The sequence below is a fragment of the Lissotriton vulgaris genome, chromosome 6 (assembly GCF_964263255.1).
Source record: "Lissotriton vulgaris chromosome 6, aLisVul1.2, whole genome shotgun sequence".
In the NCBI taxonomy this organism is placed as follows: Eukaryota; Metazoa; Chordata; class Amphibia; order Caudata; family Salamandridae; genus Lissotriton; species Lissotriton vulgaris.
The window spans coordinates 1,318,092,700-1,318,120,108 of NC_141694.1; the positions used below are offsets into that span (position 1 = coordinate 1,318,092,700).

The window sequence follows — 27,409 nt, forward strand, 5'->3', positions numbered from 1 at the left end:
ATGGATACCCTAGTACAGAGATGTAGGGTGATGAGTACCCTAGTGCAGAGTTGTGGGGCTGCGAGTACCCTAGTGCAGAGTTGTGGGGTTGCGAGTACCCTAGTGCAGAGTTGTGGGGATGCGAGTACCCTAGTGCAGAGTTGTGGGGTTGCAAGTACCCTAGTGCAGAATTGTAGGGTTGTGAGTACCCTACTACCGACCTGTAGGGTGATTGATACCCTAGTACAGAGATGTTGGGTGATGAGTACCCTAGTACAGAGTTGTGGGGTTGCGAGTACCCTATTGTAGAGTTGTTGGGTTGCGAGTACCCTAGTGTAGAGTTGTGGGGTTGTGAGTACCCCAGTGCAGAGTTGTAGGGTGGTGAGTACCCTAGTAGAGAGTTGTAGGGTTTTGAGTACCCTAGTACAGAGTTGTAGGGTGGTGAGTACCCTAGTACATAGTTGTGGGGTTGTGAATACCCTAGTACACTGTTGTAGGGTTGGAAGTACCCTAGTACAGAGTTGTAGGGTGGTGAGAACCCTTGCACACAGTTGTCGGGTTGTGAGTACCCTAGTACAGAGTTGTGGGGTTGTGAGTACCCTAGTACACAGTTGTGTGGTTGTGTGAACCTTAGTGCTGAGTGGGTCTACTTGGGTGTTGTGTTACAGGTGTGCATATTTGATTAATGCGTGAAGTATGTTTGCCTGAGATTCTTCTTGGGTCAGAGGTACAGGGTGTGTTGTGTGTTAATTCTCGTCCCCTATGGTCTCGGTATGCTTGTATATTTATTTTCCCTAAGTAAGGAGGATGGTTAGATCTGAATGTATTTAATTAATTCAGGAAGTGTTGAATGCTTTAGGGGTTATCGTTGGCTTCAAGAATATTCTGCTAATCCTTGTCCGTGATTTTAATGCATGTATATTTTAGGAATGTTCCATCAATCATTTGTGAATTTTATGTATTTAATGGTTTGGCAAAGTACCTTTATCGTCTATTTTCTTCCTTTTGTATTATATGGATGTTTCTGTTCTTTGCATGATTTTTGTTTAAAGTTTCCCTTAGGAAAAGGGATATGGTGTGACTTAACTGTTGCCATTCCTTATCGACATCTTCCCTACTGCTCAGCCAGGATGAGTGCTGGAGTGCTTAGTGATAAATGGAATGCTGAATGCTTGGAGATGTCATATAATGTATGGGTGCCTGGTGATGTGCCAAGTATCAGTTGGAGAGTGCAGGCTGAGCAGCAGGGAGGATGCTCCTGGTGGGGCTATCTGTTATTATCTACCTACTTACATGGAACTTACCTTGTAACTAACCTTAATAAATCATCTATAGAATATACACCTCAGTAATGGGCTTTTTACCACAACAGTATGCTTTGCCTAAAAACACATTTCCATAGTTAGTGTAATGTTCTGAAACAAGTGCGGTGGTTGAGCTGTGAGTGTTAAACTGTTCTGTGTTAAAGAAGAATGGTTGCAAACTTGACTTTACAAAGACAGGCTAATTTGTCAGTCATGTAAGTTGAAACATTTTCTTGTTGTTTTAATAACTATATACTGTTGTGTGCTTCAGAGCTGCTCAGATTCAAAGGTTTTTTCTACAGCACATCTGTTGTCTATTAACTTTCAGAATTAGTAGTGACCTTATGGTGTTCTGTTCACATATCCACACACACTAGCCCCAGACCTTGCTGGGGAAGGGTACTAGAGGCACGGGCCTAGGGGCTCACCAGCCTCCAATACGATGTGTATACACAAAAATGGGCTGCCCCTAGTATGGATTCCTACAGTTTCCTACAGAGTTATCTTGAGATGTATCACCAGTGGGTGCATCTCATAAAAAGTGACGGACTGGCCTCACACACCACCAGGTGTCATGCTTCATCATCGGCTGTCCTCGCCCTCTAAAAACTTCGTTTGATAGAGCGCGGGCATACACCTGGAGACAGGGATGCACTTGTAAAGCTAAGTGGTGGCCTGTGAAATAGGGAAAGGTGATCTAAAAACCATTGCACTTGTCAATAAACTGTATTTATTCAGGGAGCAAATGCATGGTATTATTTGGGGTGAACGGTGGTCTGGGCCAGTCCGTCACTTTTTATGAGATGCCCCCATTTTTGTGAATACATTCTGTTCACTTAACCATTTACTGTTGCTGCGGTTGGACTTGTGACTTAGACTCTTCCTGTATTAACACAATTTATCATGGTCTTTGATTTGCTCTGTAAATAGTAATGAAATGTTGAAAACAATGAATGACTGTTTTGTAAAATTGCTTTACCATATTTGATTTTTTTTATCTTGAACATTGTACTAAATATTTGGTATTAAAATCCTGGAATATTAATGCAGTCATTTTTCTGTCATAAAGGAGATGCTTGGTGAACTCTTCACACCAGTAGAAACACCAGAGGCACCCAACAGAGGTTTTTTTAAAGGTTTGTTTGGCGGAGGTGCACAGTCGCTGGACAGAGAAGATCTCTGTAAGTTTATTAATTTACTTCAAAATAACTGAGACATCAACTTTATTCAATGGGTGTGCTTCATATTGAAAGTATGTTTGAATGCTTGTATTGATCAGTTAAAGGGAAAGATTCACAAATTCCACATAGGTGTGCATGTACTAGATAGTTTTCCAATTATTTGGGGAAACTAAGGCTGTCATACTCTATCCTTCCGATATGTTTTTTGCAATCTTCTGGAGAATACAACCCTGTTTTAAAAACCCTAAGTCCTCTGGCCAGTCCAAGGCTCTGAGCCAACTTACCAACTTGGCTCAGGAAACCAGGTGGATGGTGGCCCAAGAACCACCTGGATATTACGTTGGGTGATGCATTCTGGGTGATGATCAGTCCTGTGAGACTTACAGGAACATTTCTTTTTTTCATGAGCTCTGAAACTCCTTTCACCATGTATGTGTGTGTATATATTTATATATACACACACACACATTTTAGGACTTTATTAAAATTAACAGCCTAATCAAGCGCAGATAATGTGTATGGATGTATCTCTAGAAACAAACAATGTAGTGGCACTGAAAACAAGTATCTGAAAGAGACTGTAGTTATAGATTCCTTACCTAAGAATTAACCCCCAGGCGTCAGACTGGATCTGGAGAATTTTTATTATAGCAGTACCCCTGCACGTCGGTAGGTGGCATTGGTCAACTCTGTGTCTGTCATCGCCATCATAGTCGCCGGGATGACGTCGCAGTGTCTACTTAGATGCCGCCCTTGTGCATTGACGTCAGTTCTTTCTTTTTCCGCGCCAGCCAGCGCAGATCTGGAGAGAGCGTGTTCCTTAGTGTTTTTTGACTAACCCTTTTCCGACTTTTGTCGATGTCTTTTTCAAGTCTTAAACTCCTGGTGCTCTAGGGATGATTCATCGTCAGACCTGCTTCAAGTCCTGCGAATCCTGTCACAAGTTGATGGCGGTCACCTGAAGGACTGGGTTCTGTAAGACCCAGCGGTGCCAGGGCACAACACCTGAAACCTTCGTGGGTAACCTGCTCCGGCGTACAAGTCACAGAGACACGGGACACTTCCTTGGGCGTCAACGATTCAAGGTTTATTTGCTGCAGGGAACACAGAGATCACGACAAGTACACAGCGTGCAACTTGGGGAGACTGCTTCAAATTGGTTCTGTGGATCGCTCCTTTTATACAGTTTTTACCCATAGGATAACATTGAACACAAAAGTTTACAACCCGGTTCCCACAATTATCCCCCAGAGGGGTCGCTTTGGTCACTTTGAGACACATGAGGTCCAGAACATAAGTGCGGAAACATTTGGCGGTTCCCAACTGTAAAAACCCATCTTCCCACCATTAGCAAATTCCAATCAGCCGTAAAACAGATCGAAATAGGAACAAGAACAGGTGTAAAGGAAGACGAAGACAGTGGAGAGATCGGAAAGGGTGTAATAGGGGAGGTAACGGGAAACACGAGCTGCAGGCATCAAAGGGACGTGCCTAATGAGATGCACGGCTGAGACAATAAGCCCGTGCGGCAAGATGAGCCTCAAGCGGCGCCATCTGCCTTACAGTAGCGTCCCCCTTGTCATAAAGACACTTACAAAGAACGTGTGTCTTCCGCAAATATCTTGGGAGTCCCAGGGTCGCGAAGCGGACAACGTCCGTTCGCTGGCTACTTGAGGGCAAGAGACAAAATGGATGCCGTATCTAAGATGGAACCCGTGGGTACAGATGAAAAACCCACATAACAAACGAACGGTTCAAGCTAGCACAGCGAAACTGCGCACACTTACTAAACTCGTCATTTGCGGTTCATAGATATCAGACTCGACCATATTCGTACGAGTCAGAAGCATCACTTACAATTGTCACGGAACCTCAGACGCTCCTTTTGCCCTCATGTTAGGCAAGCACTAGTCAGAATCATATTCGATATTCATCAGACCATCGAGATGTTGCTGTAGCATAGCTCTGTCCAACTGAGTCCCCTTGGTAACAGATGGTTGCCTCATACACGTTGTAGCACAAAGGCCACATAAGGCAGGACCACACTGCACACAAAGGCAACACGTGAACAGGAACACTACCACAACTCCGATGATCATCAGAATCTTCCAACCCCAAGTCGACATCAGGCCCCAAAACTATCCTAGCAGCGTCCAATCTCCTACATCCACGTGTATGGATTCGGAGATCTTATGCAACCTCGAGATGGCTTGATAGACAGTTGGAGCATTATCTGGAATGAAAATGCAGCAGCTCGAATGGATCACCTTACATACCCCACCGCGATCTGCTAAGATGACATCTAAAACCATACGGTTTTGTAACGTCATAAGTCTCTCCGCCTGAAGTTCTGTGGTGATATTACCAAGGGCACTGGCAGTAATATTAGCTGTCGATTCTACCACTCGAGTCAACTGTCTCAGGTTCCTACTGTTAGCCATAGGTCCCCAAAACGGGAGGAAACCCTTGAAAAAGTCTCCTGCTTCTTGACCGGCAGTATCCTCTTCGCTAATTACGCCTCTCACAACTCTAGTCTTGTGATAATCGGCATCTACAGTGAACGTCGGAGGCAACAGATTTGCAATGAAACATGAGCCCATGAAGTCAGCGGGCAACCATGCATATGCGCGATCATAACAGATAAAGTATGTACCCTTGGCAGCCAGGAACACAGGGGACGAGGACATCGGCAGAATATAATTTTCAGTGCAAGCACTTGCTCCAAGTCGGGCTTGCGATCTTCGGCCACGACCCATAAGACAGAAATTACCAGTGTGGGGTACGACCCATATTGGAGGCGAGCTTTTAAGCTGCTTTTCGCTAGTGAACACACTATATTCACCTCTACTTAGGACCCTATAGGCTTGTACCTCTTCTTCAGGGATAAGCGAGGGATCATAGATATCGCTATCTAAATCCTCTATGGCTATCGACAAAGGCTTCTGATACGAGGTAGGACCAGAGTAGGGGGAACGTGGTTCTCGAATGGGGTGGAAACCCAGTGCGCTTCGAAACATGGTTTGGAATGCTCGAGCTGACCCTTGGGAACTATACGGTAACACCAGATATGGAATTCCCTTATCTGTAGTATGTGGCATCAACCCACACACCCAACAATTAGTAGTGTTAACCACTAACTGATGTTGATGGAGGAGCTGAATAAAGGAATTGTTGCGGAATTCTACACGTCTAGCCTGCTCGTGCTCCGGTAACATATGAAAGGAATGGGGAGAAGCAGTAGAGGTAAGATTAGGGTAAGGAGTAGGAATAGGTGTAGCAGGTAAGAAGTAAGACATCGTATAGTACACCCCACCCGCCAATAATGCAGAAGCAGTCAAAAATAACACAAACAATTGGAATATAAAACATTTGGTACGACTGAGTTGCTGCAGCTTAAACCTGTGCGCCTTAGCTTCCTCCAAATCATTCAGCTTCGAGAATGCCATTCCCTACGACCGTCCGCAACGTTTCTTGACGCACTTCGTTCTGTGTAGCAATAGTCAATCCCTAGGAGTTCCCAGGAACCGACGGCCTTTAACCTAGCGTCAAGACCTACTATCCAGAAGGAAGTACGCGCGCGGCCCTACGGCCTTCAATACACAATATGTATATACAAGCACAAAGTCTCTCGGCTGTGGAAGTAAAAAGATACAAGGAAGAAGCTTAATATATATATACAAATATTTCAATGATACGAATGTTCAAGCTGATCACGGGAAACGGGGATAATGCAGTTTGTCAAATTTATAAAAGCAAAAATATTTTATTTGTCCTTAGTGCGAGATCGCAAAGAATATCGATGTTTCCCGGGACGTGTCTGCTCGTCGAACAAAGGATCCGTTGAAAAGACAGCGTCCTGCTGATCAGTTGATTGTTCTAGGCTTGAGTCTTTTGCTGACAATTGTTCAACAGTGTCTTTCTGCTGCGCTGAGGATTCTCCAACAGGCTGTGCGTCGCTAAAAGGCACAAACGCCGGCAATGTTTCTGTTTCTGTTGACGCAATGCCTTTCCTTACCCACGGGTCTGCCGGCAAAGGGATAGGGACTCGCTTCGTATGGGTGGCATGCACCCAATTTTTACGCCCCTCAAGACGAACGGCAGTCCTCGTGGCCAGGAGCACCTGGTAAGGTCCAGTAAACCTCGGGTCCAGATTATTCTTGCGTGAAAAGTTGCGTGTCACCACCCAGTCTCCAGGCTGGAGCTGGTGGCCTGGACCCTCCGTCTGCGTCGGCAATGCGTCGTAAACCTGTTGGTGAATTAACCTCAGTTTAGCAGTCAAGTCATGTAAATATTCAATCAACATTGGGTACTCAAGATCAGAAAACAGTCCTGGCCTAGGAACCCCCCACACATTCGCAGGACGGCCGAACACTATTTCGTAGGGACTAAGCCCTACTCGGGAGTGCACAGTCGCCCTAGTTGACAGTAATGCTAAAGGCAAAGCGTCAGGCCACGAAAGACCAGTCGTAGCCTGAATCTTCGCCAGCTTTAGTTTAAGGGTGCCGTTGTACCCTTCAACCAATCCAGCTGACTGGGGATGATTGGCGCTGTGGAATTTTTGATTTATTCCAAGGCCCTTACACACACTCTTCATCACACTTCCAACAAACTCACTTCCGTTATCTGACCACACGACTCTGGGCATTCCATACCGAGGAAAATATTCCTTCAATAGGATTTTTGCAGTAGACAAAGCAGTATTGTCTTTGAGAGGGTAGGCCTCAATCCATCGGGAGAATGCGCAAACCACAACTAAAACGTATTTCAGGTTATTGCATCGCTCCATATGGATGAAGTCCAATTGAATCACCTCAAAGGGATACGAAGGGGGAGCAAAACTGCCAGGAGGAGTTGGGGTTCCTTTGCCAGGATTATACATCATACACACCATACAATTCTTCACCAATCGTTCAGCACATTTCGTAATTCCATCATTCTTCCACACAGGCGACAACAATTTACAAATGCCTTTCACGCTAATATGCGCTAACCCATGTGCCATTGTCACAACGGCCAGCACATACGCATCAGGCAACAACCATCTTTTCTGGTCCGACAAATCAATCCAACAACCACTCGCATCCAACTTTCCCGTACTTTCGTTCCACTTCGCCTTTTCAGTCTTGGTGGCCTCATTCTGAATTTCTTTCACACTTTCGATGGTGTCTTCACACATACTCGATTCCGTGGGCCACCTAACCGAACTCGTCACATACATTTGAGTACTAAGGTTCCGGGCAGTCTCCTTAGCAATCTCATCTGCAAACGCGTTACCACGACCAACATCATCCGTCACTTTACGATGCGCACTACATTTAACAATCGCGACTTGCGTAGGCAAAGTCAATGCATCCAAAAGATCATTCACAAGCTGGCCATGCTGAATCTTCGTACCGTGCGACGTCAAGAAACCTCTCTCTCGCCACAATCGTCCAAAACTATGCGCTACACCAAAAGCGTATTGGCTGTCGGTGTACACATTCACACGTTTACCTTTTGCTAACACACATGCTCTAGTAAGAGCAATCAGCTCCGCAGCTTGGGCAGAATTCTGATTCAATCTTGCAGTCTCAACAACAGTATTCAATGTTACAACTGCATAAGCAGTAGTCACATCACCATTCGGCAACTTAAAACATGACCCATCCACATACAGAGTGCCATCCCGATCTTCCAATGGGGTGTTTTTAAGGTCCACTCGACCTTTTGTTTCCTCTTCAGTCCTCAAGTAGCAGTCATGTTCTGCTACTTCATCTGACTCTGCACTAATTGGTAACAAAGTTGCCGGATTTAGGACATTACAACGTTTTATCTGAATATGACTTGCCAATAACGTCAACTCGTACCCAGACAACCTCGCACTCGTCAAGTGCTGAGTTTTCGTACGATTTAAAAGAGTATCGACTGCATGCGGAACCATTACCGTAAGCATATTATCCATGACCAATCCTGCTGATTGTCGGATGGAGACCGCAGCTGCCGCTGTTGCTCGTAAACAACTCGGCAATGCTCTAGCTACTGGGTCCAAGGTCGAGGAAAAATATGCACATGGACGCTGCTTACCACCAAAAGGTTGCGTCAAGACACTCAAAGCACAACCTTCTCTCTCGTGAACATATAGTGTAAACGGCTTGCTATAGTCGGGAGTACCTAACACAGGAGCCGAACACAATGAATCACGCAGTTCAGAAAAACTTTTCTGACATTCTTCCGTCCATGGTAAAGGAGTCGAAACATCCTTGCACGTAAGAGCCACCAATGGTTTCGCTAGCAATGAAAAATTAGGAATCCATTGCCTGCAGTACGACGTGATACCTAGAAAGGCACGCACATCTCTTTGGGTTTTTGGCACAGCCATTCGCGCAATCGCTGCAATTCTTTCTGGGGTCAACCTCCTTCCCTCCTTTGACAATAAGTGACCTAAATAGGTTACTTCTTGACAACAATATTGGAGTTTAGAAGGGGACACCTTATGATTTAGCTCACAGAGATGTTGCAGCAATGCTACCGTAGCTTTTTTACAAATGTCCTGAGTATCGGCAGCCACCAATAGGTCATCGACGTATTGGATCAAAGCCGCACCAACCGGCAACCGAAACGCATCCAGTTGACCCTTCAAGGCTTGACTGTAAATCGATGGACTTTCACAGTAGCCCTGAGGAGCGCGTTTGAACCGGAAGCTTCGTCCACCGAGAGAGAAACCGAAAAGGTCCCTGCTCTCCTCAGCAATCGGAATGCTGAAAAACGCATTTTTCAAATCAATCACCGAAAACCATGATGCAGTGGCTGGAATCAGAGTCAGTAGCGCCGTGATGTCAGGCACAACAGGGAATTGAGGAACCACAATTTTATTCACCTCCCGTAAATCGATAACAAAACGATAAACAGGCGGTTTTGTAGGATCTGTGCGCTTAAGAATAGGCAGTACAGGGCTGTTGCACACGTTTCCCCGAGTCTCTTCAATAACATCTTTCTCGATCAAATCATAGATGATCGCCAACAGTGCTCGTTCACCATCAAGGGAGATACGATACTGGGGAATACGTGGCAATCGCACATTAGATTTCAACTGAACAACATAAGGGGAGATATCAAGTAGGCCTACGTCATTTGGACCCGTCGCCCACAAAGACGCAGGAAGAGAACTCAATTCCGGTGGAAGCTTATCAAGAGACAAGTACATAGGAGAGACAACCCTCTCTCCTAACGTAAGCTTTACACCCGCAGGAGAACAATACAAAGTTGCGTACAAACGTTTAAGCAAATCCAGGCCCAAGAGATTCTCGCCACAACCCGTGGTTAAAATCAACGGAGCTTCTAGCTCACGTGGCCCAATTTGAAGGGGCAAAGGGCGTGAAACTGGATTGCTAACGGGGGCGCCAGAGAATCCAACGGAAACATTTGTTAAGCCAGACAAAGGTGCGCCAGGGAGTTTCGAATGCATGATAGAACTTTTCGCTGCACCAGTGTCCAACAGAAAAGGCTCAACGACGCCCGATGTAGCAACTGCGACGTAAGGCCCTCTCTGATCAACCGGAACTGATACCACTCCCTCTCCTTGTCCTTGGCTGTCCTAGTAATTACTGTTGTCAGTTCCCTGATCGACGTAATAATCGTCTACATTGTACTGCGCAGATCGTCCTTGCGATGATCCACGTTGATCAAAACAGTTATTAGAATTAGATGAGTTATCTGAACGATCATTCTGAGCACCACGACCTCTACCACGTGAGGCCTGTTGCGAACCACCACGACCTCCTTTAGACGAATTACCACTATTACGTTCGTTTAAAACGGGGCAGTTAAATTTAATGTGTCCCTCCTGTCTACAATAAGCACATTGATTGTACCCTAACGACGATCTTTGGGAGGAGGAATCATTACGCGACTGTGACCGATTCGATTGCGACTGCGATCGATTCTGTTGTGAATTGTTCTGATTTGACCGCGGAGGATACGCTTGTTGCAACAACACTTTAGTTTTCAGCTCTTTCGTCTTTTTGTCAGCACGGTCATTCTCTTCTTTCTCTCTATTCTCATAATATTGTGCCGTAGCCAATATCTGAGCTGAGGTGGAAACGGCCCATGCACTTTCCGAATTCTTCAATTTATTGCTCAAATCGGGCAATAAATTCGAAACAAATTTATCCACAAACAACCTTTGTCCACCCTCAGTACCCATATCCTGACCACTATGGTCAATGAATGCTTCCTCAAACCTCGTAAAGAAGTCGGAAACACTCTCATCTTTCTTTTGCTTACAGGCTGATAATTTGTCCCAGTTTACCCTCATAGCCGGCATAAGAGTCTTCATCAACGTTATTATTCTTTGGGGAAGGGCAGCAATCAACTGTTCAGGTTTAGCTCCACCAGTTTGTAAAGCATCTGCCGCCAAGATGGCCGCCCAATCACCGCCTAATTCGTTTGCGTGATCGTGCTGGCGAATCTTAGCCCATACCGGTTGCGGTACGACATTGCCAAACAACATGTCGATATCGGCAAGATTCATAATCGTAGCATCTACAAGCTGCGATAATTCTTTGTAATACCCTGCAGGATTTTTGCGAGGGTCAGGCAATGATTGCTTCACCTGTAACACTTCCGATCTTTTCCATGGGAGATGTATCCATACTCTCTGGAAATGCGGCGGAATAATTGGAATAGCAGTAGCATCGCCTGGCATCCACACTGGTGGAACTTCCCGCATGGGATATTGGCCAGACGCATCTGGCTGTTTTTCAATATCTTCCACAAACAATGCATGAGGGATCGGAGCGGGACGAAAAGATAGCAATCGTTCCACAGCACGTCGAACATTGGTATCCACTATCAGTCCAGTTGCGAACTGAAGCCGAAGCTCAGACAGAGCGGTCAGCACCTCGTCAGGCGCATCGGCCGCTATCTGATCATAAAGGAACTTGCACATTTCATCAAACACGTATCTCTGGGTTGGTATGTTAAATTGACAAAACGTTTCGAGGACAACACGTGGTGGATTTCTCTGCGGATTTACCATCCAACCCATCGCCATATTATATAGCGCAACGCGTTCTCTGTTTCCAGGAAGCTGACTTCGTCTCTGGGGACCATCGGAACCAGCGGACCCATGAACAGGTCCGAGCGAATGAAAGAAGCTAGCCGCAAGAGGAGAATTGCGACTACGGGTAGAGGGAGAAGAATAAGACACAGGGCTAACAAGAGAAGGAGTAGAAACAGTAGCGACAGCAGGGGTTAACAAAACAGGAGCAGTAGCGGGAGCAGGAGTATGAGGAAGCGGAGGAGCAGTAGGAATAGAAGCAGGCAAAGGAGCAGGAACAGTCGGAAGAACGGGTGCAGGCTGAGGAACAGGTGGAGGAGGAATAGGTGGAAGAACAGGTACGGCAGGGACCACAGGAACTGCGGTACCCTGTACGTACGGTGGTGGCGACTTCATAAGATAGGACATTAAAGGATCCTCAACTGCCTCTTCCTTCTTATCCGACTCCGTAGGCAAAGCAGGATAACATTTATCTATGGTCATACGCTGTAGTCTCTCAAACACTTCCTTATCCTTATCCTCCTTATCACGCTGGAACTGCTCAGCTTTCTTCACTATGGTAGCAACATTATCTCGCTGACTACGTTTATTTTGTCTGATCTCTTTCTGTCGGGCTTCTTTGCGCCACAACCGAAAGGCATCAAACATGGCCGGCCTTGATTTTCGTTCGAACAACTTCATTTCTAGATTATCTAAGATTGACGCCTCGAAGCTACCGTGAGGTGGCCAACGAAGGTCGCCGTCCTTCTTTGTATATTTAATCCAATAATCGTTAAAGGTAATCGGGCCTAGCCCATGTTTGCTATATAGATCATAAGTAGGAGTTCCAACCGGAGGTATCGGACACGAGTCCTCCAGTCGGGAATCCGCACCACAAGGTCTGAAACAACTAAACAAAGTACTGCGACCAGGCATCTTGCACACTAGCCGAGTTTCACAAACTTCAAGGGTTACGGGATTTACCAAGTCCCAGCAAAGAACAAAACCCTCGGTCTTTGGCGGCTGCAGTCGTCAAACAACACAACAAAGTACGCTAGCAAAGTGTCACCGACAAAAACACTCACACAGCGTGTACAACAAAAACACTCGCTAAAGTGTCAACAACCAAGAGCTATGGGAGCGACCCACAAATACTTAACTCAAAAATTGATGGCGTCACCAGGAAGGCCCGTCAATCGTCTCGCTATACCAAGGTCTACGCCAGGCGCCAAAACAGGTCTACAGTCAGGGCAGCAGTCCGTCGCAGCCGTCCGGAGGCGGGAATCTTCGCGGGAAAAGTCTTCGGGCCACTTATTTCGACAACAGGATCGATGAAGCGGAGTGCACCTTCCCTCGGAGATTTCACACGAAGTTCCTCACGACCGTCGGGCTTGGACCGGTACCACTGATGCAGCCCCACGTTGGGCGCCAACTGAAGGACTGGGTTCTGTAAGACCCAGCGGTGCCAGGGCACAACACCTGAAACCTTCGTGGGTAACCTGCTCCGGCGTACAAGTCACAGAGACACGGGACACTTCCTTGGGCGTCAACGATTCAAGGTTTATTTGCTGCAGGGAACACAGAGATCACGACAAGTACACAGCGTGCAACTTGGGGAGACTGCTTCAAATTGGTTCTGTGGATCGCTCCTTTTATACAGTTTTTACCCATAGGATAACATTGAACACAAAAGTTTACAACCCGGTTCCCACAATTATCCCCCAGAGGGGTCGCTTTGGTCACTTTGAGACACATGAGGTCCAGTACATAAGTGCGGAAACATTTGGCGGTTCCCAACTGTAAAAACCCATCTTCCCACCATTAGCAAATTCCAATCAGCCGTAAAACAGATCGAAATAGGAACAAGAACAGGTGTAAAGGAAGACGAAGACAGTGGAGAGATCGGAAAGGGTGTAATAGGGGAGGTAACGGGAAACACGAGCTGCAGGCATCAAAGGGACGTGCCTAATGAGATGCACGGCTGAGACAATAAGCCCGTGCGGCAAGATGAGCCTCAAGCGGCGCCATCTGCCTTACAGTAGCGTCCCCCTTGTCATAAAGACACTTACAAAGAACGTGTGTCTTCCGCAAATATCTTGGGAGTCCCAGGGTCGCGAAGCGGACAACGTCCGTTCGCTGGCTACTTGAGGGCAAGAGACAAAATGGATGCCGTATCTAAGATGGAACCCGTGGGTACAGATGAAAAACCCACATAACAAACGAACGGTTCAAGCTAGCACAGCGAAACTGCGCACACTTACTAAACTCGTCATTTGCGGTTCATAGATATCAGACTCGACCATATTCGTACGAGTCAGAAGCATCACTTACAATTGTCACGGAACCTCACACCAAGCCGAATCTCGTGCGCCTTTGATGCCTGGAGCACGACCATGATCTGAAGCCATGCAACGACTGCTGAGCCATAAACCCGAAGTCTTTGTGGGAGTGGTCTTGAAAGCTTTTGTAGGCCTGGCAGTCTGCTCCAGGCCGTTCAAGGTCCCCATCGAGAGGAAGGTTGGGGGACCGGACGCGGAGTCATCACCATTCCTCCTCAAAGTCTTCGCACTCCTCCGGTAAGTCAAAGCACAAGAAGAAGGCAAAGAAGCATCGTTGCTCTTCGTCTCCTAACCATCCGTCAGCCGAAGAACGCGGGAGCCTGAGCGTTGTCGCTGTCCGGCTCTATGTTCTCAGCCCGCTGGGACGGCTCCACTCTTCCATCCCTTTCCGGGAGCCGGAGCATCCAGCTGCCAGACTTTGTGCCTTTTACAAATCGCTCTATAGCATTTTGGGCAACCCAACTCCGCTGGTGTGCCTTCGGGCCCCGCGGATTGGGCTGGGGGTCCTGATCCTTCGATGCCAATGGCTCCGGCCTCAGTGCCGAAGCGCCCCTATGGATCCATGCCTGGGTCCGGATCGGCGTTGGTCGCCCTCATGGACATTTCTCGGCACTGATTCCAATGACGACCCCCCGATGCCGGTTGTGCCCCCAAACGGCGTTAACCCCAGCCTCTCTTCGACTTGGACCTGGTGCCAGACCAACGGCGCCGGAGGGTACTTTTGTACCTCTCTTCACCCCCGGGGTTCCCTATCACCCTGAGTGGCAGCCAGAGGAGGGTGAGGAGGAATGGGAGGGTTCAGTTTACCCTCTAGTAGACCAACTTGAGGAGCCAGACTGGCGAGATAAGTTGAGTGATGCCATTATTCTGGGTACCTCCCCAGACCTTGGTATGCTTTCTCCCCCTACCGTGGCTACAGAGGAGGGGGCTTCCTACTCTGTGGTGTTGGGTAGGGCGGCTGATGCCTTGGGCCTCGAGCTTCCTATCATGGCTGTCAGACTAACCCTCCTGTCTGAGGTGCTTCAGCCGGCAGCAGCCTCTTCGGAGTCCCTGCTGCCTTTTTGTGAGGCTCTCAGTGACATCCTTCTGGGCACTTTGTCCAAGCCCAGCACAGGGGCTGGACAGGATGATTGCCTGATTGTCACCGCCCAGCTCCGGGTGACCCGCTTTTCCTCTACCAACACCCTACCCTTGAGAGCTTGGTGGTCCAAGCCTCATCCTCAAAAGGCACATTCCATACTGCTCCCCCAAATAGGGAATCCAAGAAGCTGGACCATCTTGGGAAGATGTTTTCTTCCGCCAGCTTAGGACTGAGGTCGGTGAGCACCGCATGTCTCTTAAGCTGTTATACACACACAGTGTGGGATACTTTCGCGCAAGTGCTCCCACAGTGCCCAGAGGAGGCTCGGGCAGTGTTCACCTTCGGTGTTGCAGAGGGTCAAGACGCAGCTAAGTTCACTATTTGGTGTGGGCTGGGTATTGCCGACTCACTGGGTAGGAAGGTTTCCATGTCAGTATCCCTGCGGCGCTATGCCTGGCTTCTCTGAGGATGTCTAATCTACACTTTTGGACATGCCCTTTGATGGCTGTCACTTGTTTGATGACAATTCGAACAACGCGCTCGAGCACTTCAAGGACTCAGGAGCTCCAGGCAGATCTTTTGGCCTCACAGCAACTTCTATCCCTATGCAGTCTGCCTTTCGCCCCTTTCTTGGCTACAGAAGGGGTGCCCCACCATGTTCAGCCCATAGCCACAGGGCAGCACAAGCTACCCAGCCTACGAGTGGCCGGGGATGTGGGACCCAGCGAGCGGGCCAGTCCATCAATGCTAGCACCCTCCCTCCCGCAGCAGACTCCAAATCTTCCTAATTCGACTTTTCAGGGCCACCAGTTGACAGTGCGCGGCAGGATCCACCATCACCTCCCCCAATGGCACAACATCACGTCAGACAGGTGGGTTTTGCTAATAGTCAGAAGGGGCTACTCCCTCCCCTTCAAGACTACCCTTCCCTCCATGCTACCAACACTCCATCGCATGTCGGAGGATCACTTGGCCCTTCTCCGTCAGGAAGTTACGGTTCTATTGGCCAAGGGAGCGATCAAACTAGCCCCTGTGCCAGAAGTAGGTCCTGTTTGCTACTCCCACTACTTCCTAGTACCCGAGAAGGACAAAGGCCTGCGTCCTATCTTAGACCTCAGGGGCGTCAACCACTTTCTCTGGAAGGAGAAGTTCAAAATGTTAACCTTGGCTCAGGTCCTGTCTGCCCTCGACCCTGGAGACTGAATGGTAGTGTTGCACTTGCAGGACGCTTATTTTCACATCCCTGTCTTGCCTGCCCACCGGCGTTACCTACAGTTCACAGTAGGCCACAAGCATTTTCAGTTCACCGTGCTCCCCTTTGGCCTTACCAGCACCCCTCGGATGTTCACGAAGGTGATGGTCGAGGCTCATCTGCGCAGATCAGGGGTTCCAGTCTTCCCCTATCTCGACGACTGGCTGTTGAAGGTGGGCTCGCCCCAGGATGTCTTCTCCCACCGCCAGACTACGGCGGACCTCCTGCATTCGCTGGGGTTCACTATCAACGTGCCAAATTCTCAACTGATTCCCTCTCAGAAGTACCATTTCATCGGGGCAGATCTGGATACAGCGCAGTTTCGGGTCTATCCTCCTGAGCAGCGAGTACGGGATATTCGGGCTATGATACAGATATTTCAGCCTGTATCCCGGATTTCAGTGAGAATGACTCCGAGGCTGCTGGGCCTCATGGACTCCTGTATCCTGCTGGTAGCTCATGCCAGATAGCATATGCAGGCCCTGCAGAGGGACCTGAAGTTCCAGTGGGCGCAGCTTCAGGGCAATCTCTCTGATGTCATCCTGATCGCGGAGGGGACTGCGAGTCAGTTGCAGTGGTGGCTAGCGAACCAGGATTGGGTTGACGTCGGGTCCCTCTCCGTTCCCCAACCAGAGTTCACATTGGTGAAGGATGAGTCGCTCATGGGATGGGGCGGCCACATGTGAGAGGCGGAGATCTCTGGTCTCTGGCAGAGTCCAGGCTCCACATCAACTTTTTGGAGCTCTGCGTGATCCTTCTCGTACTGAAGGCATTCCTTCCTTCTGTCAAAGGAAGAGTAGTGCAGGTGTTTACGGACACCACCACCGCCATGTGGTACTGCAACAAACAGGGCTCTTCGCCTTTGGACATGGTTGGAAAATCAGGGCATATACCTGGTGTTTCAACACCTGGCAGGTTCCGTGAACGCCAGGGCCGACAAACTCAGCCACCGGTGCATGATGGATCACAAATGGCTTCTTCACTCGGAGGTGGTGCAAGGGTCTCTTACAGCAGTGGGTAGAGCCTTTCGTTGGGAGTGGAATTGCGGCCTCCTGTATGCCTTTCAGCCTGTGCCAATTCTACTCAGAGTGCTGAAGAAGATCAAGCGCGACTGGGCCCAATTAATTCTTGTGGGTCTGGACTGGGCACCAGGAGTTTGGTACCCCGAGCTCTTGAGCATGGCCATCAATCCTCCAAAAAGACTGCCTCATCAAGAGGATCTTTTCTCGCAGCAGCAGGGGACAGTTCACCCAAACCTGTCCATCCTCCACCTCCTTTTTTGGAGAATGAGCGGCAACAGTTGACAGCTTTCGACCTTCCTCCCGAAGTCTGTAATGCCATCTTGGCAGCCAGGCGTCCCTCCACTAAGACGGTATATGCCTGTAAATGGAACACATGTGTGGCATGGTGCACAGCAAAGGCTGTGGATACCCTTTCTGCCCCCCTTTCAGAGATCCTCCTCTTCATTATTTCCTTGGCCCAGCAGGACTCTTCTCTGGGCACTCTTAAAGGATATCTTTCGTCCATTTCGGCCTTTCTTCGCCTTCCTGATCAGCCTTCTCTTTTCAAGTCCCCTATTGTAAACAGATTTCTGAAAGGCATTACTCATCTCTTTCCTCCTTCTCCTTTCGTAATGCCCCAAAGGGACTTAAAACTTGTACTTATCTTATGTGTGCTCCCTTTGAGCCACTACATTTGTCCCCTTTGTCTTCCTCCTTCAAAGACTACTTTCCTGATTGCCATCACCTCTGCTCGCAGCGTAAATGAGCTTCAGGCTCTGTCTTCCAAGCCTCCCTTTTTTACTGTTCATCCAGACAAAGCGGTCCTTCGCACTAGGCCCTCTTTTCTGCCCAAAGTGGTTACCTCTTTCCACATAGGTCCAGACCATCACATTGCCCACCTTCTTCCCGGCTCTGCACCCTTCCAAAGAGAGGGAGAGACTCCACCGTCTGGACCGAAAACGAGTGCTGTCCTTCTACCTTGACCGCACTAAAGAATTCCGGGTGGACAATCAACTCTTCGTGGGTTATATGGGCGCCAAGAAAGTTTGGGCTGTGCACAAACGTACCACCTCTTGATGGGTTGTCCTGTGCATCAAGATCTGTTATTCTTTGGCAAAAAAGGAACCTCCAGTAGGGCTACGCGCCCACTCCACCAGGGCGACGGCAGTCACTACTGGTTTAGGACTTGGAGTTTCGCAGGTTGACATCATCCAGGCAACCACGTGGGCATCCCTGCACATGTTCACTAGACATTACTGCCTGGACAGCCAAGTCCGGAGAGACAGCTTCTTTGGCTGTTCTGTTCTCCAGGACTTTCTTGTGTGAACTTAGTTCGCAGACCCATCAACGGGGTTGGTGTTGCTGGGGTATCTATTCTAAGGTAAGGAATATATAAGTACAGTCTATTTCAGGTAAATAAGTTACTTACTGTCTGCAACAATGTATCTGTAAGAGACATATGTAGTTATAGATTCTTTACCGCCCCACCCATCCTCCCCGTTCTGCGAACTGACTTTTAGAGATAGGGACTTCCTTCTAGGGCCCTAGTTATGTGCACCAGTGGACAGTGTCTTGCATGGCTCTGCGCTTCTGGCGTGGAACGCCGTAACAGAATTGATGTCAGCACACAGGGGGCGGCTTCTAACGTCATCCTGGCGATCACGACAACGGACGCAGAGTCGACCAACGCGCAGGGGTACTGCTATGAATAAATGTCTCTGCATCCTGTCTGACGCCTGGGGGTAATTCTAATGTAAGGAATCTAGAACTACATATGTCTCTTACAGATACTTCTTACTGAAGGTGAGTAACTTGTTCATTAGGCAATGTTTGTAATTTAAAATTACAACATTGTGATGTTGTTTTAAAAGTTGCATTGAATGAAGAAACCAGTGTTTAACCAACCCCTAGCTAAAAGTGCCCATCTGGGGTTTTTTCAATTGGCCTCTAGCCTTCAGTTCCTTAGCAGAACAAAAAGCTGCTTGTTCTTTCTTGAAGATCACTTTCTGCCTTTATGGCAATAACAGCCTGGCTGATAAGGCCAAGCTGACTAAGGAGAACTGATGGCCTTCTTGGAGGATGGTTGCAGCTCAGCCCACTCATACCAAATCTCCTAGGAAGATTCCTCTTTACCTAATCCGTGTCTGTACCAGGCTTACATACACTTTTCTGATTATTTTGAAAGGAGCAGGCCTCATAGTAATTGATGTACAATCAAGATGTAGAGTATTATTCATGTTACTGCACCTTCATGTAATTAAACACATATATATATATATATATAAGAATATTCAATGCACTACAAAGAAAAACAAATGTAATACTTTATATATTTGTAATCAATAATAAATGCAGCCTGTGTTTTTGAATGTGTACTCAGATAAAGGAAAATTCAAATATATCAAATGCATTTGGAGGTACACAAGCAGATAAATGCAAAGATTACATCAAGTCATAACACTAAAACTCATGATTGTCCACCGAGCAACTGAAGGTTTACAGTGAATGCATATTTGCATGTTTACTATTTTTCTTTTTATCTTCATATGGAAAACATTTGCATGTCAAAAATGATATTCCTTATTTTGTTCCTGCCCGCCCCTGGCTCACATAAAATGGATGTTTGGTTTACTTTCCCACACGTATTGCCAGGGCAATATCTACTTCAAGTAGGCAGTAGACGTACATTTAGAAACACTTTGTGGCTATTGTCTAATGTACCTGTCTAAAGTCTTTCAGCATCCAGAGCCATCCAGATGTTGGCTACTCAATACATACCATATTCAAAACATTTGTTGGTAGCTCCTATTTTGTACAAGGACTTTCCCTTTGGATCACTCTCCAGTATCTGAGATTGGACGTGAACTGTCTGAAGGTCTGCAAGGGACTGATGGTCCACATCTTCAAATCAGCCTATGACAAATGGTCATCTGCATTCCACGTATGATCAGCACTTCTAATTGTGGATTCTTTACCTTACAATACTGCCCTGTTGCTAGACTGAATATAGAAAACTCTTCTCTAACGATGCTCCCAAGCGTCGCCAGGTAGCACCATGCTGCTCCGTGTTGACTCCATACCGCCGCAGAAGTGACATAGCAGAGCAGCATGTAAGTGGCTTTGGCGTCAGTTCCTTTCTTTCTGCACCTTCCGACTTGGGTTTGGAGCTTCACTTGCAATTTCACTGGCTTTCCAACAACTCCTGAAAATTGAACACATTCCAGTGTGTTAGGGAATTATGTCCCCTCCTAAGACTACATATTTCAAAACATGCAGCGACTGTAAAAAACAGATGTTGTCCACGGATTCACTCAAGGTGTGTCTCTGGTGCTTAAGCTCCGGACCCACCTTGAAGCCCTGTCACAAGTTTACTCTCACACCTGAAAGAGATCCAGGACTGAGAAGCGAAACTCTAGGTTGCTTGACAAATGAAGTCGTGGGCCTCATATTAGTCACGTTCCTGCTCCAAGTCGAGGGTGCAGACTCTCTCCCAAGACTGCTCATGTGAGAATTCAATTTTGTGATCCAATTCCTCTAGTAAGTTACTATCAACGTCCAACCTGATGCACAGAAAAGGGAAGTGAATTCAATCTCATCTCTCTATTCTCTGTCCAAAAAGAAGGCACAAGGGCATCGCTTTGTTAGTTGGTATCCCTCCAGATCTCTGGTTGCAGAGCTGATTCAGTAGTTGATCCCTGTGCTCCTTGAATGTCTTGGGCCATTGGCAACACAGCAGCCAATTTACAGCCTTAAGGAGGCCATGCTGCAGGTATTTGAGGTTCTTCCCTTTGGTGTGCCTTAGAGTCCCATGGACTTGCAGGTACCCCAGGTCAGGTTACCACCAGCAGATCCATCCTTAGAACCATCAGGCCCTCTTTGACCTGCTATGAGCTCTGTAGCATTTCCGATATAGGCTACCACCCGGCTCCAAGACCTATGCCGGATCCTTCCTCGGCGACTCCAGTACCATTGTCACCAGTGCCAGAGGAGGATCCAGTACTGATTCTGTTGTTTGACCCCAATTCTACTTGAGACCACTCCTAACCAGTGTTGCACTACGAATTTACTAAAGTTAACCGGTCTCCGTACAGCTGACATTGATTCAGTGCCTTTACTATGGCAGACACGCCATCAAAGGCTCCAATATCTTTTTGGCTCTTATTCTGACCGAAGCTTGCCACCACCCAGAGATGATGATGGTGCTGATGGGGATGATTTCTCCCTCAATATGATGAAAATTTACATGTGCTTTTTTACATGTGCTTACAAGAGGCCAGTGGGTTTTGTGCGTCCCCTGATACTAGGTTGAATTCACCACTTGAACCACTGACATTTGTAGTGGTGGTCTGACAAGCAGCCGAGGTCTTTGACTTATCACTGCCTACTGTTGAGATTAAAACGCTGGTTGATCATACTTGACCTTCCCTAACGTCGGTTCCGACAACGACTCTCCCGAAATCGCCCAGACCCCAGGTCGGCGTCGACCCCCTCCGATCCCAGAAGGGACTTTCGTCTCTGTGTTCTTCCCTGGTGTGGATGTTGTGCCAGGAGGTAGGGAAGAGGACTGGGAGGGGCAGCTGGACCCTCTTTTACTTGACCAGTTTTAAGAATCTATGGACTGCTGGATGGACCTGGGTGAGGCAAGTGGTTTGGACACCTCCCCTGACACTGGCTTGCTTTCTCCTCCAACTGTGGCTATGGAGGAGGAAGCTGCCTACGCCATGGTCGTGAGAAGGGCAACCAAGCTCCTTGGCCTCGAGCTCTCTTCGGTGGCAGTCAGGACTAACCTCCTGACAGAGGTGCTTCAGCCTGCGGTTACCACTTCTGAACCCCTTTTGACCTTCAATGAAGCCCTCTTCCATGTCTGTAACGCGGAGAGGCCGTCACCCACGCAACCCAGGAACTCGTCACCCCTTTGTGGGAATTCATCATGTGAACCCCTTCTTGTCTCCGCAGCATAATGTTTGGAGGAATTCAATGGAGCTGTGCTAATCCCGGTACGATGAGGATGAAGACGGCGGTCTCTGTAACTGGCACACACTAGGCGAGGGGGAGGAGCCTACAACGACGTCAAGTACGGCAGCTGACGGCACACAGGGGTGCTTGTTCACCGGAGGAGTTGAAGGCGAGTGTGGAGTCGGAGAGAGAAGCGAGAGAAGCAGACGAGGGAGGAGGAACCGGTTTACCATCTACGGCAGAGAGGAGAAGAGACCCATTGGCGGCGCGGGAGCCAGGAGGCCATCAGCAACACGAGCCGCCCAGCCGCACGCCAGGAGGTGTGTGGCTCTCAGAGGTACGAAGCTGTATAGCGGGCTAAGTGGAGAGAAGGGGTAGGTCCGTCCCGTGACCTGATACCCTGTTGAAAACCCCGGTATCCCCTCCCGAAACACCCCCTGTCCCTCTAACCCGTTTGCATAGTGTCACGAGTGGTGTTCCCTCACTCCCCATCCTTTGCAGAAGTTACGAGCACGGACTTAGGACTGATACCTGTCCTTTCTTCCTTTCCTTCCATATGGCACGCCTACCACGCCTACCAACATCACAGAGTCGGAAGTGACTCGTTCCCGTTGGAGCCCCTGAAGTAACCGAAGGGAAGAAGACCGCACCAGACCGAAAAGGAGAACGATACGAAGCCGATCACCCCGGAGGCCCGCCAGGAGAAAAACGTGTACAGACTATGTATTCTCAAATAAAGCCTGCTGTAACAAAAACCCGCCTCCTGCCCTTTCCTGCGCAACCCGCTACAATGTCCTTCTTGGCACTTGGTCCAAGCCCAGCACACGGGCTCGTGTGGATAGGAAAGTAGCACGCAGCCACCAAACTGAGAGACCCAGAATTTCTCATGCAAAATCCCTCCCCAAAGAGTTTGGTTGTGCAAGCTTCATCTTCAAAGGGCGCATTCCCTTCTGTACCCCCAGATAGGGAATCCAAGAAGCTGGACCTCCTTGGGAAGAGGATGTTTTCTTCATCCAGCTTGGCATTGCAGTCGGTGAATACTGCATTCTTCTTGGGCCGATACTCCCATACATCTGGGATACGGTTGTGCAGGTGTTGTCTCAGTGCCCGAAGGAGGCCCAGGTCGTTCACTTCTAGGCAGTTGCAGATGTGAGATACACAGCTAAATTCAGCATACGTTGTGGTCTGGACACCACTGACTCACTGGGCAGTATGGTTGCCTCGTCGGTAGCACCCAGACCTACGGTTCACGGTGGGTCACAAGCACTTTAAGCTTACCATGTTCCCCTTTGGCCTTACCAGTGCCCCTCAGGTGTTCACAAAGGTGATAGTGGTGGTCGCAGCTCATCTGCGCAGATCAGGGTCCTAGTCTTCCCCTATCTTGACGATTGGCTGTTGAAGTTGAGTTCGCCCCAGGCTGTCGTTTCCCACCTCCAGACTATAGTGAATCTGCACTCGCTGGGGTTCACGATCAATGAGCTGAAGTCACACCTGATTTCCTCTCATCAGGCGGTTTCGGACACAATGCAGTTTCTGGCATTTCCCCCTGAGCAGCGAGTCTGCGATAGTCGGCCTATGATACCAATGTTTCAGCCTTGATCTCGGGTTTTGGTAGGAATGACTCTGAGGCTGCTGGACCACATGACCTTCTGCATCCTGGTGGTGGATCATGCAAGGTGGCATTTGAAGGCTCTGCCGTGGGACCTGAAGTTCCAGTGGGCACAACATATGGGGAATCTTTACGACTGCATCCAGATCTCGAAGGGAACTGCATAACAACTGCAGTGGAGGCTTACGAACCAAGATTGGGTCAGGGGCATACTCCTATACCGACCCGTTTTTCCTGACAGACACAAAGAAAAAGGGAAAATGGGATCTTGTCGGAGGTTTTTTATCTTTATAGTCCCCCTGGTCTTCTACAAACTTTAAAGAGCTCCCAACACTGTGGTCGAGCCCTCCCCGACTTATAGGCGTCGGGGTGACCCGATGATGAAGCATGACACCACTAGGGTGTGTGAGGGTAACTAAACATAAAGGAATCTTTTCCTTGCTCACCTTTTGGTGAAGTTACACAAATTCCCATATACTTCATGCTTCATGTTCTCCCATTTAAGTGCATTTTTTGATTGACCATCGCCCGGTCAGCTGGAGTAATTTGTGTGGTTTAGTGATTTCATGTGGGAGGAGTTACTCCAACCCAATTTCCTCTCTACCCTCCAGGCACTGAAAAAGTCTTTCAAAAGCCTTCTTTGTGTACACACAGGACATGTCCTTTGCCTATTCGGTCCTCCAGCACTTCCTGGTGTAATCATGGTTCGCAGACCCTCCTTTGGAGTTGGTATTGCTGGATTATCTATTCTAAGGTAAGGAATCTACAACTAATAGTCTCTATCAGATGAACAAGTTACTTACTTACCTTTGGTAGCAATGTTTCTTGTAGAGACATATATTAGTTGTAGATACCTTACCGCCCCATTCAACCTCCCCGCTCTGCGACCTGATTACTAGGGATATGGACTCCTCTAAAGGGTCCTAGTTTTGTCAAATCACTGGTCAGTGTCTTTCATGGCTCTGCGCTTCTGGCGTGGAAACTCATGTTAAGAACTGACTGTGGTCTCCGATGGAAGCCTGACTCCATATCAACTTTCTGGGGTTACGAGCCCTTCCCTTGGAATTGAAGGCCTTCCTATTGTTCCTATTGGTGCGGGGTCCTATGAACAACACCGCCGCCATGTGGTATTGCAAAAACCAGGGCAGATTAGCGTCCTAGGTCTTGTGCTAGGAGGCTTTGCCCCTCTGAAGTTGACTGGAGTGCAAGGGCATCTTCTCATTCGCAGACCAACAGGTCCTTGAATGTCCGAGCGGACAAGCTCAGCAAATGGCATCTGACAAACCACAAATGGTGTCTACTTCCTGATGGTGGTGCAGGAAATCTCATATAACCCTTGCTAAATACTTTTGCCACCGTCGACAACGCTCAGTGACAAAATGTTTGCACTTTTGAGTTTCTACTAGAACACTAGTGGCTATGGATTGGGCCAAGTGAGTGTGGTACCCAGAGATTCTTGGCACGAGCACCTGTCATCTATTCAGATTTTCAATTCAGGAGGGCCACCAGTCTGAGCAATAATGCAGAGCCCCCCACTCAAATCTATACAATCCACTCCTAAATGTATCGAGACTGAGAGTGGTAGTTTACTACCTTTGATGTGCCCCTGAAAGTGGTGGATGTCATCGTGACTGCCAGGCGCCCTTCCACGAAGTCTAGTTTTGATAGGCATCGGGACAAATTTGTGGCTTGGTGTTGGAAACCTAATACTGCCCCTTTACAATCCAAACTGTCAGATGTTTTCTATGTGTACTGTCTTTAACCCTTCAAGGCCTTGCAGTGAGCACTATTAATGGTTATTTGTCGGCCATTTCTTCCTTTTTATTTTTGCTGGACTGATGGTCTTTGTGTTAATCACCTGTTCTGATGAAGTTTATTAAAGGGTTGACACACACAGTTTGTGATGTCATTGTGGGACCTTAAGTTGTCCCTAAGGTTTCTCATGTGCGCACCCTTTGAGACGAAGCATAGGTGCTTACTGCATTTCTTGACTTTAAAGACTGTCTTCCTGATTGTGATCATTTCAGCTCATTGTGTGAGTGAGCTTCAGGCACTTTTCCAGATAACCTGGTGTTGAGAACTCAGGAAGCCTTCATTCCTATAATTGTGACCTCTTTCCATCTTTGGTGATCTGTCACCTTGCCTATGTTCTTTGTCCCTCCTCATCCACCAAAAGAGGAGAAACTCCTTGGATTTACCCCCAAAAGGGCTTGAAGCTTTTATACTGATTATACCAAGGAACACTGTGTGGACAACAGCTTTTTGTCAGGTTCTCCAGAGTGAAGGCTGTGCAAAAGACCCTGTCAAGGTGAAAAGCCCCCTGCATTAAGATCTTCTTTGCACTGCCCGAGAAGCAGCCACAAGAAGGACTGACAACAGGCGCGCAACACCCATTGGACTCAACAGGCTTCAGCCCTCCCGTCGTGTGTGGCAGCCCAGGATGAGACAGATCTCAGGCACCAACAGAGCCGCACTTGAACGTTTCACAGGTCTTTAAAAGACCATTTGAATGTTAATTAGGCCCTGCAGTTGTTTCACCCCTTCTTAGAGCCCCTGCAGCTCCACTCTGCCTACTGATTAAAGGTTCAGCCCCCCCGGAATTTTTTCTTAGCCCCCTCCCCCCGAAATTTGGCTCTAGTTGCGCCTCTGACTGACGACCCATTCTTCCAAGGCTAAGGCTGCTACCACTGCTTTGGGGCATGGAGTGCTTGTCCTTGACATCTGTCAAGCTGTGACATGGGCATCAGTGCAAAGGTTCATGAAGCACTGTAGCTTTAGCAGCCATGTCCAGCGGGAAGGACATTTCACATCCTTGGTCCTGCAAGACTTTTTCGTCTGAGTCCACTCTGCAGACCCTCCACTTTTGCAAGTATTGATTTAGAATTTATTCTACGGTGAGGAATCTAGTTAGAAGTATCCACTCTCTTTAGTCTATCTAACTGCAGATTCCTCTCTGTCCTCCCACCTCCCCAATCTGTAGAGTGTCCACTTTTTAACAAATTAGAAGGTCCCAATTTAGAAATCACCAGTACTAACAATTAATCTTGACTGACTTGTGTTTTTTGGCCTGTTCATTATAATTCATGGTTCTATCAAAAGACTTACGAAGGATTTTTCAGGAAACAGTCTGCCTCTATTAGGATCACTTCTGCACATCTGATTTACCCTTACAAATAGTGCATCCCCTTTCCGATACAGTTCAACAATACTTGAGTTGCAATGAGAGACTTGGAATCCTCATAACCTTTGGACATTGCCGCTGCTTCAGGTGTACACCCATCTGCACAGCATTGTGAGATGGCCAACTGCTTGTGTAAAATAATATGACTGTACAAAGTGGAATTGCAATGTTGGCAGTGTATTACGTGACTTAATGGGAAAACATAGGCTGAGAAACTAAAACAAAAAAGCACAATTTGACTCTAATACATTTCAGAGAAATGTACTCGTATGGAAATTTCAAGAAAATATTGAAATAGAAAAGCAATTAAATTGAAAATTAAAATACTACTCAAAATACTTTTAAATTAAGAGGAAAAGTAATTAATTAGCACTAATTTATTTACATTTTACATTTGGAAATGCAGGAAACTGCAACTGTAAATGCCTAACAGTGGAAAAAATTAATTTTCTCAATGTTGAATGCAATGTAGGGAAGATATTTGAAAAAAATTAAAAACATACCTAAGTT

General features: G+C 47.7%; 1 protein-coding gene across 5 annotated transcripts in view; it reads left to right on the plus strand.

Annotated features, from left to right (window-relative positions):
- STXBP5 (syntaxin binding protein 5) overlaps nt 1-27,409 on the plus strand; it is a 1,242,391-nt gene that overhangs the window by 1,185,320 nt on the left and 29,662 nt on the right. For all 5 annotated transcript variants that reach the window (XM_086927454.1, XM_086927457.1, XM_086927456.1 and 2 more), the window contains one exon: nt 2,353-2,464. In XM_086927454.1, coding sequence (XP_086783580.1) covers nt 2,353-2,464 — 112 coding nt within the window. The remainder of the gene's footprint in view (nt 1-2,352; nt 2,465-27,409) is intronic.